This window comes from Chelon labrosus (genome assembly GCF_963514085.1).
Source record: "Chelon labrosus genome assembly, chromosome: 14".
NCBI lineage: Eukaryota > Metazoa > Chordata > Actinopteri > Mugiliformes > Mugilidae > Chelon > Chelon labrosus.
This window is the reverse complement of record NC_140347.1, coordinates 24,171,720-24,183,347: the sequence shown is the minus strand read 5'-3', so window position 1 is coordinate 24,183,347 and position 11,628 is coordinate 24,171,720. Positions and strand designations below refer to the sequence as shown.

The window sequence follows — 11,628 nt, the reverse complement described above, 5'->3', positions numbered from 1 at the left end:
TGCAGTTTTTAAAAAGAGTTTACCAGATATACTTTTAGTCTCTGTATGCTCGCTGCTTGTTCATGTATAGCTCACTTTTAAAGCACTGCATGGCATGATATCCAGCACACTGAAACCTAAAGGAGGGAAACAACCATTTAGTTTCCATAAATAATATTGTAAAACATCAAAGAAATAAAAGGCAAAATGGGAGTAAAGACATAAAAATATAGAGTAAACCTTCACACATGGGTTCTAGTTGATTCATTTTTTAATAAGTAAAAGCCGTGTCAGCCCTTTGTTATCATTATTTTGAATATTACAGGCCATCGAACGGAGAAGTCCAGAGGGTTTAGGGTAGGGTTGTTCAGAACAGTTTGGAGTTGGTATAATCACCTTGAATTATTTTACCAGAAATGATCATTCTGAAAGCAGAACGGAACCACCTGTAAAAGAAGGCATAAATGAATGGATTGAGCATTGAATTTGACAGTGCGAGCCAGTTAAGTAGTTCAATCAGAGGAAGTGGCAGGTAAACACGGCTGAAAGAAAGAACTGTGGTACAAAGAAAAAAAGGCAGCCAGCATAAAAGAAAAACTCCCATAACAATAGCCAGAGTTTTGGTGGCCTTCCTCTCCATCTTACTGACAGTTGCTCCAGACTTTGTTGTGTTCTGGATGCTGCGTGCCTGTCTCTGTGCAACAAGAAAAATCTTTAGGTAGATACACAGCATTATGATCACTGGGAGGTAAAATGAGAAAATAAGTGCCATTATGTTTACTATTACAGCGTCAATAAAACATTTCTCAGCACATTTCTCCTGATTTACTCCAACAATTATGAAGCTAATCCCAACCAGCACAGAGATAAACCAGCTAAGCAGAATCATGAGACTAACGGCATGATGATTCATTTTAGTTCTGTATGTGAGAGGCTGGCACACTGCGTAATATCTGTCAACAGAAATGCAACACAAATTCAGAATAGACGATGTGCACAGTGAGACGTCAAAGCTGCCCCGTACTTTGCAAAATAAATCATCGTAGTAGAGACATGAGCTTATGGAGAACTCCATGGTGAGAGGAAACACTAACACCCCGACGAGCAGGTCAGCCACAGCCAGAGAGAGGATGAGAGAGTTAGTAGGAGTGTGCAGCTGTTTGAAGTAAATGACGGAGGTGATCACGAGAAGGTTTCCACATACAGTTACAGCAGATGATGAGCCAAGGAAAATTTGAAACAAAACACATATTGTGGAAGGGTTTCTTGTCAGTGTATAAGAGACATCTACTTTGTAGCAGGGATTAATCTGAGTGAAAACATCGGTCCTGTTGACACTGACTTCTCTTTCCATTCTTGTGTGAGCCTGCAATTAGTAAGGCATAAAGTCAGAATGAAGTAAACAATCAGAAATATGCAGTTCAACAGTTTCCTTAGCGTTCTGTTCAGCATTAAGGCACAACTCAGACATTTATGGTGCCATACCTATTAAGATTCAGATGCTCCAGATTTGTTAATGAATGCCCTTACTTACTGTGGTCCTCTGCGAGACTTGGTATTTATTAGTTACTGTTTTATGACTGCAATAACCGCAAGCCTTACTTGTCCAATCAGATGTGGGATTCTGCATCCTGTGAGAGGTCATAACAACGGAGATGAGAATGTGTGTGTGTGTGTGTGTGTGTGTGTGTGTTTGGCTTGGAATTTAGATATAAGATTTATTCTATGGATGCAATAATAATACTAATACAGGTAAATACACCACGTGTTATAGCTGGAATCTCCACGGGTAACTTAACAGGCTGGCTGGAGTTACTTAATTGACTCATTCGGTTCAAGCTCAGTTTGTCTTGCATGTTCTCCCTGTGTCTGCGTGGGTTCTCTCCGGATCCTCCATCTTCCTCCCAACCTCCAAAGACATGCTAGGTTCATTGATGATTCTAAATTGGCCGTAGGTATAAGTGTGAATGGTTGTCTGTCTCTGTGTTAGATAGACCGGGATGGACTGGTGATATACCCCACCTCTCGCCCAGAGACAGCTGGGATAGGCTCCAGGACCTCCTGTGACCCTCCAGTGGACAAGCATAGAAAATGAATGAATCAGTCAATGTTTTCAGTGATATACACTACCGGTCAAAAGTTATAGAACACCACACTTTTTCCATTTTTTTACTGAAATTTATTCAGTTTAGTGGCTCATTGCACTCTGAAATGAAAGCACAGAACAAATAAAAGCAATTTGAGATGAAAAAGAAATCATGGAATCAATTTATAGACCAAAATGTATTCTAAACTTTTGACTCATCACAGTAGCCACCTTTGGCAGATATAACAGCTGAACACACTCGTGGCATTCTTTCTACAATAGAAATCAAATATTCTTCAGAAAGTTCTTCCCAAGTCTGTTGCAGAAGTTCCCATAAATGTGTGGCACTTGTAGTTTGTTTGGCTTTCACTCTTCTGTCCAGTTCATCCCAAACCAGCTTGATGGGGTTTAAGTCTGGAGACTGTGCTGGCCAACCCCATGATTTCAAGCTTACCATCTTGTTCTTTTTTCCTGAGGTAGTGGCATAGCTTGGACTTGTGTTTTGGGTCATTATCTTGCTGTAGGATGAACGTCTGACCAACTAGGCACATACCAGAGGGTATTGCATGGCGCTGCAGAATGCTGTGGTGGCCGTTTTGGTTCAGGGTGCCTCTCACTCTGTACAAGTCACCGACCCTGGATCCAGCAAAACGGCCCCAGACCATCACACTTCCTCCTCCATGTTTGACAGTTGATGTAACACACTGTGGAACCATCCTCTCGCCTACTCAACGGCGTACAAAGATCCCGCGTGATGAACCGAAGATTTGAAATTTTGATTCATCAGTCCATAATACCTTCTTCCAGCCTTCAGTAGTCCAATGGCGGTGTTTCATGGCCCAGGCGAGCCTCTTTGTCTTATTCTGACATCTTAGCAATGGCTTTCTTGCTGCAACTCGTCCTGTCAAACCTGCAGCTCGAAGTCTTCTCTTCATGGTCAAAACTGAGACTTGCTTACTACGACCCCTATTAAACCGTGCTTGAAGCTGTTGTCCTGTGAGCCGCCTATCACGCAAGCTGTTAACTCTCAGAAACTTGTCCTCTGATCCACTTGTGGCTTTGGGTCTGCCAGACCTCTTCCTGTCAAAGTTTCCCCCAGTTTCTGAGTGCCTTTTGATGGTGAAGAAAACTGTACTCACTGCCACCTTGACCTTCTTTGCAATTTCCCTGTAGGAAAGACCTACATTTTTAAGTGTTATGATGGTCTGTCTCTCTTCCATTGTTAATTGCCTTTTTCTCGCCATTTTTGTAGCAACACACTACTTTCTGCAGTACAATACTGTTCACCTGATGCTCATGAGGGTCTGGTACCACAGTGTGTTCCAACACTGCTTTTATGCAGACAGAGAGGATTGTAAGTAAGTGTAAGCTTTAAATTGTTAACCCGCTCCGTGTTCTCTGAAAGAGGCCTTTTTGTATAATTCCGAAATGTACATTATTTTTCAGTTTTGGATAACCAAACCTTTTATTTTATTTTTTTTAACCTCTGGCTGTTCAGTACTTACCTTTGCACCATTTCAAGCTATTCGACCGGTAGTGTACATGATACCGCTACAATGGCAGTGACAAGGCTCTGATATATGCCGTATAGAGCACAGAATATGAGAACGATAAGAGGTTTCACAGTAGTACACACTACGGACGAGCGGGACCATCTATAGCTGGGTCCCCCAGTTAATTTTACCTAAGGCTCGAATATTGTGAAGCATGCCAAGCCAAGGGCAAAAACATCCAAGGTGTTTCCCCCATTGTGCCAGTAACAGTTGTTTTATGTGGAGATGCTGATATTGCTGCTACTAGTAGTAGTATTAGAAGTAGTATACATTAATTGTTATTTGTTAATGATAATTAAGACCTGGGATTCTCACAGCATCAAACCAGAAAAAAAGCACTCAAAGTAGTCCAGTTTGTGGACCATGTTCTGGACCATTAACAAACAACGCCCCTACATCACGTGGCACACAGCAGGAAAGAAAGAGCCTGAGTCAACAATGCAAACTTTTCTACAAAGACGTGACACATAGTTAGATAGATACTTTATATATATATATATATCTATATCCCAATATTTAGCCCTTATGTATTAAGTCACGTCAAGTTATAACTTAGTTATGTATCTTGAACCACTGAAGCTTCCATATGCAGTGTAATTTCCAGTGATAAAAGTAAATTAAAGCTCTTGTGAATGATGAAATACACTTAACTCTACGCAGCTCCTTGTACATCAACATGATCGCATTACACAGTGTAATCATTGAATAATTTCATTTGTCAATTCTTATTTAGATTTCTTTATTTAGTTAACAGCTGCAAGAACAGATTATTTTCAAAAGCTCTCATTATTAAAGAATGTCATATTGAATGAATTCAGCATTGTCAGAAAGTTGGGAAAAAATGTTAGATATTTCACAGCAGGCAGGAGCACTGTGTGACATTTTTTGACATGGATATATATTATGGGATAATTTTTATTTATCATCTCTGCAAAAGGGGGAGGCACAGTGGCGTGGTGGTTAGCGCTGATGCATCACAGCAAGAAGGTTCCAGGTTCGAATCCCTGGGCCTTTCTATGTGGAGTTTGCATGTTCTCCCTGTGTCTGCTTGGGTTCTCTCCGGGTAGTCCGGCATCTTCCCACTGTCCAAAGACATGCTCATTAGGTTAACAGGTGATTCTAAATTGGCCGTAGGTGTGCATGTGAGTGTGAATGGTTGTCTGTCTCTCTGTGTTTGCCCTGCGATAGACTGGCGACCTGTCCAGGGCGTACCCCGCCTCTCGCCCGATAACAGCTGGGATAGGCTCCAGCCCCCTGCGACCCTTCACAGAACAAGCGGTTACTGAAGATGAATGAATGAATGAATGAATCTCTGCAAATGGTTAGGTTAGAATTTTTTCATACATTCTAAAAGACACCTGATTCAGTAGTTGAGTGATCATCATGTTTTAGTGTCAAGTAAATAATGGAGGTGTTTAGTTTAGGTAAAACATATATGCAAAGATGGGATTTGTATTTGTCCAGTGTACTGCCACTGGATTTTGGACATTTTACAGTGGCTACAACATATATTACTTTAGTATATGCCACATATAAGATTTTATCAAGCAAGGCAAAGGAAAATGCGAATGAAATCTGCTCAAATTGTGGGTGTAACTGGGTATGTCCCTTTGGGAGAGTATAATGCAAGATTCTAAAAAGTAACAAAGAGAAAAAAATAATATGCCACAGCATTTTTCAATATGGAGAGCGTTAAGACTTCACTAATTCAAGAGCAAAAGAGTTCCACAAGTGAGAAATGTTGCATTAAATTTGCTTTTGCTAATTATATAGATACATAGTTTGTATATAAAGCTATAGTAAAGCTACTTCTGCAAATACTGCAAGGAAAGCGACAATTTTATTTTTATGAAATGAACCCTGTGTAATTACGTCAATGCTTAGCATGCCAGCATCTACCACTAGATTTTTAAATTAGCAGGTATTGGCTAGCCTAAACGTGAAATGTTCAGTCTTTCCATGTCAAAGGTAGATACACAGCATAAAAATCTATGGAAAGTAAAATATAACTATATCATGATAATTTCTAAGTAAGTGTTGTATTTCAAATGCTGACACACTGCATAACATCTGTCAACATAAATGACAACAAAAAAAGTTAGTGTCATATCAAAGATGCTTAATTTTTTGCAAATGGGTTTTCTTTCACCACTTTTATGACGTGTGAAAAATGTATGGTATCACAACAGAGGATTCCTGCGTCTTGTAGGTCAGTGCAAATTTGCATTAGCCAAATCACCTTGAAATATTTTTCCAGAAATGATCATTCTAAATCAGTGATGCCAGGGTTACGGCCCGCGGGCCGGACCCGGCCCGACTGTACCTCACATCCGGCCCGCTGGTGATAATATATTTTTAAAAAATAAAATATTTTTTAATTTTATTTTTATCTTTTTTTTAATTTTAATTTTTATTTAATTTTCTTTGCACTTTTTCGCTCTCCATTCACGATTGACGCTTCCGAGGTCCCAGATGCGATTCAAATGGAACTGATAGAACTGCAGTGTTGCGCACGGTTGAAGGATAACTACGCATCTGTTGCAATCGAATCATTTTATCAATCCTTGCCACCGCAGTACCCAAAGCTCACGGCCTTTGCAGGTAAAATACTTTGTATGTTTGGGACAACGTATTTATGTGAGCAGGCATTTTCCGTCATGAATATTAATAAATCGAAAGTGCGCAATCGCTTGACGCACGGACATCTGAATGATATTATGAAAATTGCCACTGCCCAGAAACTGTCCCCCGATATGGACAAGCTGGTGAAAGTTAAAAGGTGTCTGGCTTCAACGAGTAATGTGTAGCTGAATATGTAGCTGAAGTAGGCTGGTCTCCCCATTTATAATCCAGTGTGATATGGGTGGGAGGGACTGATAGCCTGTGTAGTGTGTGTGTGATTGGCAAAGTTAGTGTGCCTCATCTGTTGTTGAGCCAATTTAAGCTTAATGTTTTTAGATAGCTCATATTTGGCTATTTTTCTCAAGAACCTTTTTAAGAACCTTTTTATTTTACTAATTCATATTGGATCACATGGCACTTACTTTCTGTTACTCATTTAGGCCTACTTGGCCTGGCCTTCTTTTAATTGGCCTAATTATGCATTGACGTGTTTTCATGTGCAAGCCTTCAATAAATATAATAAAAGTAATTGACAGTTTACACTTGTGTTATTTATAGGAAATGTGTTTTGTTGGCACCTAGTCTATTTTGTTGCATTTCTAATTTATAAATGTAGGCTACTTGCATGGATAGGAAAATGTTAAGTTTTCAGAGGGTAACTGTCTCCTGCTTTAGGCTATGTAATTGTAGGCCTCATTGTGAGGCTATTTTGGTGCCAATGCAATTTATGTTTGATGTGTAGGCCTTCATGAACAATTTCAAATAGCCTACCTATCCATGTGTTGAGTCAGTGTTTGGCCTTTTCAGTCCGAAAGTATAATCCGGCCCCCTAAGGTCTCACTTGAAAAAAATCTGGCCCCCTGTTCAATTTCACCCTGGCATCCCTGTTCTAAATGCTGATCTGAACCAGCTGTAAAAGAAGGCATAAATAAATGGATTGAGCATTGAATTTGACAGTGTAAGCCAGTTTAGTGTTTCAGTGACAGGAACTGGTACTGAATTACTTGTAAAGGGCAGAAAGGTGATGCAAAAAAAGAAAGGAGTCCAACATATCAGAAAAACTCCCAAAACGATAGCCAGAGTTTTGGTGGCCTTCCTCTCCATCTTACTGACAGTTGCCCCAGACTTTGTTGTGTTCTGGATGCTGCGTGCCTGTCTCTGTGCAACAAAGAAAATCTTCAGGTAGATACACAGCATTATGATTACTGGGAGGTAAAATGATAATATGGGTCCAACTGTGTTTGCCATTAGAACATCAATTAAACACCTTTCTTCACAGTGTTCACTGTTTAACCCAGAAATTATGACCCCAATTCCAATTAGAGCAGAAACCCCCCAACTCATCAGGATCATGATCACAACGACATGAGTGATTTTAGTTTGATATGTCAGAGGCTGACACACTGCATAGTATCTGTCAACAGAAATGCAGCACAGATTCAGAATAGAACACGTGCTTAGTGATATATCAAAGCTGCCCCGTACTTTGCAAAATAACCCCTCATGATACAGACATGAGCTGAGAGAGAACGCCATGCTGAAAGGAAAGACTATAATCCCAACGAGCAGGTCAGCCACAGCTAGAGAGAGGATGAGAGAATTAGTAGGAGTGTGCAGCTGTTTGAAGTAAATGATGGAGATTGTAACAAGGAGGTTTCCACATATTGTAAAAACAGACAATAATGCAAGAAAAACATATAATAATACTAGAGCCCGACCGATAAAGGATTTTGAAGGCCGATACCGATACAAATATTTGTTGGTTTTAAAAACCGATATTCCGATATATCGGCCGATATTTTTTTTTTTCAGAAACGCGCAACAAAACATTAACAGATTTCCCTAACATTAGCTATTTGTAGTTATTTATGAGTTTTAACTAAAATAATATGATAATGCATCCCTTTACCTGCACTTTTTAAATTCTTTCCATCAAGCTACATCAAACCATTTTCAATCATCAGTTGCTGCCTGCCTTCTAAAACCTACTATTTAGCGATCTAAATCCATTATGTGACTCGTTAATGCTGCGGCTGAACGACAGTCTGCAACGCACACTTGGTGTCACTGGATTTCACACACGTGTAAAAGAAAAGCTGCACAAGCTACGTTTGATACTTTTTCTCTATGTCTAAATGTTCACTCCTCGCAAGTCTAACTTACATTTTACAATGCAGGGACTGTAACTAGAGATATGCTAGTTATAAATACAGTAATCATTACAGTACTTTATTTAGGCAGAATAAGTTCGTTGTGGTTTCCAAGCTCATTAATGTTAACGTTAGCGGTCTTCCACTGATAGTGGCATTAGCTAGCTTTGTGGTTAGCTAGTCTATGATGAGCCATAATTTAGCAATGGATAACGTCATACTGCAAATTGTAAAACATACATTTTCAATATAACAGGCCAAGGAGAGATGATACGTCTCATTGCTATAACTGTCACGCTATTAAAGAAATACTTCAGTCACATTGTCAAAAGTTAAAAGGACAGTCAGTCAACTACACTGTAACAACGTAACGTAATTAGCTAATTCCGCTTCACTCTCGGCTTATTTAACAGCAGCAAAACTGGACATGATAGTCACGAATTTTGTCATGCTTATTTGAGTTAAGAGAACTGATGGGGATGTTCTTTTAATTGTTATTCAAGCAATGTATGTCTCGTGACCAACTCACCATGAACACACTTCACCGATGATCTTACTCGTGGATAACTGGTTCTCTCTGCCGACTCTGGCTGGATCAGCACGAGTTATACACGAGTGTTGCCAACAGGGACGGTGTAGAGTGCCCTCTGGTGGACAAACTAAACTATACAACGCCAACACTCATGACATGGTTGAAGTGTGTTTCGTTTTTATTTTATTTTTGAAATATTCATTTATCGGCCATTATAAATGCCGATACCGATAGTTTTGAAAATGCCTAATATCGGCCGATAATATCGGCCGGCCGATATATCGGTCGGGCTCTAAATAATACACATACAATGGAAGGAGTTGTGGTCAGTACATAACTGAAGTTATCTATCTCATAACAGGGATGTATGTCATTCACAACGTCAGTCCTGTTGACTGTAACTTCTGGTTCCATGTTGTTGATCTCCTACAATATAACGCATACAATTAACAATAGAAAGAAAATGCATTTAAAGTAATATTTCACTACCGAACCATTAACAGTCTGAACAGTACAGGTGCTAATGAGTGTTCTCAGTTATATGTGCTGCTGTTCAGAAGCTTAATACACACTAACTGCTAGCATTGGTGTAACTGCTATCCAATCAGAGCTTGGAAACAACATCCTAGTTGCAAGAACGACCAATGATTCAATGTTTATTTGAGTAGCTGGGAGATTCTTCATTTTTTTGGATGGCTAAATACATTTGATGGTATTGTCCTTTTTTTATTTAATTCTCATGTGTATTTACTGCTGTTGTCAGCTGTTATACTGTGATGTTAATAAAACAGCGAGGTTTTTATGGGAAAAGGCCCAGATGAATTTTAGCAATAAATGGCTAGCAGTTGTCAGTTGAACTATCCAAAATTGTGTGTGTATATATGTTAGGGATTGTGTAGACTAGTGGGTTTGTTGACTTTAATGCTGTGCCATGATGCTTAAGCAGGAAGCCGACTAGTCACTGATCACGTGACACTACCAACATGGACGTCTCTTTGAAGACAGATGAGGAAACTTTGGGGTGTTCTCAGTTATATGTGCTGCTGTTCAGAAGCTTAATATTCACCAACCGCTGGCATTGCCATAATTGCTATCCAATCAGAGCTTGGACACCACATCCCAACTCCAAGCAACAATTACCAATGATTCAATGTTTATTTGAGTAGCTGGGAGATTCTTCTGTATTTTATTTTATTTTTTTGGATGACTAAATACATTTGATGGTGTTGTCCTTTTTTTTTTTTGATTCTTATGTGTATTTGCTGCTGTCACCAGTTGTTATAATGTGACGTTAACTGGGCAGAACCTTTACACGTATTCAGCTCTATCTAATTAAACTATTGCTCCTCAGTTAGGGATAACAAACTGCATCCGACATCTGAAATGTCAAAATTAAACTGATGTATTGATAACACAAATACCCCTCGTGCTACCCTCTTGCATGATCTCTATCTGTCTGTCCATTCGCTTGGGGTCCCAGAGACCCCAAAGGTAGCACGAGGGATACAGCATTAGGCCAAATGGAACGTGAATGGAATAGAGTGGCTGAAAGTCAGAACTGATCTCGCCATGAGCATCAGATGTTGATAGTGTGAGAAAACAGTGATAGATTTCCTTGTATGAGGCTTTGATTAGCTTCTCAATCCCTCACTCACTGCTGTTTAGCTCTATGTTCTACTATATCCTTATCACTGATTGATCCTACTAAGTTAAGGTTTGACAGCGATGAGCTGCTGTACATGGGCAGTCTGCTGATAACATCACATCTGCCCAAGACACATTAAGTACGTAAATGAAAATCTGAAAATTGAATGAAAAGTGTTGGATTCTCATCCAAATCTAAATGGCCCCACTTTACAAAACCTGAATTTGTATTTGTAACTTTCTCTCTCCAGACTATAAAGTGATCAAAATTATAGCTACGCATATAGTACCTACTATGGAGCATGCGGATCAACTTTACCCATTGCCTATAGGGAACGTGCAAAGACTCATCGGATTAACAATAAAGTTACACTATATACTAGAAATCTTGCTGGAGTTTTAATCATTATGTACCCTTTTCCCTTCTTTATGCCCCTTGTCAGTCGTAGTAGAAGTTGCACTAGAAATCCCAAGTCTCTCTCAAGGCCAGCCATCAGGGAACTGCAAAGCTCTGATTAAGTGAAAGCTGCAGCCTTTGTTGGGTGAGGGGTAGCATCTTGATCGAGTGTTTAGGAGGAGGAGCAGGGCATGTCCATCATGATGACTTGTCAACTTCGTCAACATGCCAGGTCACTCTTTTTGAATTCTCCAGACAATTACCTTCTGTATTCACACATGACTCTAAACAAAATCTAAACATTTCCCGGAGCTGCTTATCAGTCATCTACACTAGCTTGGGGGAATTTCAGTGATTTCCTGTTGGTGGATTCATTAATAAGAACTCTCGGACTAGTGATCTTTGTTGATCGACCCCCTTCGGCACATCTGATGCTCAGTTACAAACATGTTTTCTTGTTGATATCTGTCAAAATCAATAATGATTTTCTGAAATTACTGAAAGCTTTTACCACCTCTTCTGCATTAAAAATGAGAACACATGAAGCTAATATACAGTCCCTGACAAAAGTCTTGTCACTTATCCATTTTGTAGAAACAACAGTTTATAACCTGACTTTTAATTAATCCATTGGTTTTAGAAATGGCTCATATGAAAGCTAAAAC

General features: G+C 39.5%; 2 protein-coding genes across 2 annotated transcripts; both read right to left on the bottom strand.

Annotated features, from left to right (window-relative positions):
• Window positions 1–346: 346 nt before the first annotated feature.
• Window positions 347–1,669, bottom strand: LOC311499114 (trace amine-associated receptor 1-like; the record flags this gene model as incomplete). Its single annotated transcript, XM_084559979.1, has 1 exon — window positions 347–1,669. Exon 1 carries the CDS (start codon window positions 1,331–1,333, stop codon window positions 347–349), a length of 987 nt encoding a protein of 328 aa, XP_084416105.1. The 5' UTR covers window positions 1,334–1,669.
• A 4,159-nt stretch (window positions 1,670–5,828) lies between these two features.
• Window positions 5,829–9,667, bottom strand: LOC311499119 (trace amine-associated receptor 1-like; the record flags this gene model as incomplete). Its single annotated transcript, XM_084559984.1, has 3 exons — window positions 9,228–9,667; window positions 7,115–7,946; window positions 5,829–5,886 (listed from the first exon to the last, which is right to left on the bottom strand). The coding sequence occupies exons 1-3, from the start codon at window positions 9,334–9,336 to the stop codon at window positions 5,829–5,831; spliced, it is 999 nt and encodes a 332-aa protein (XP_084416110.1). The 5' UTR covers window positions 9,337–9,667.
• Window positions 9,668–11,628: the final 1,961 nt, after the last annotated feature.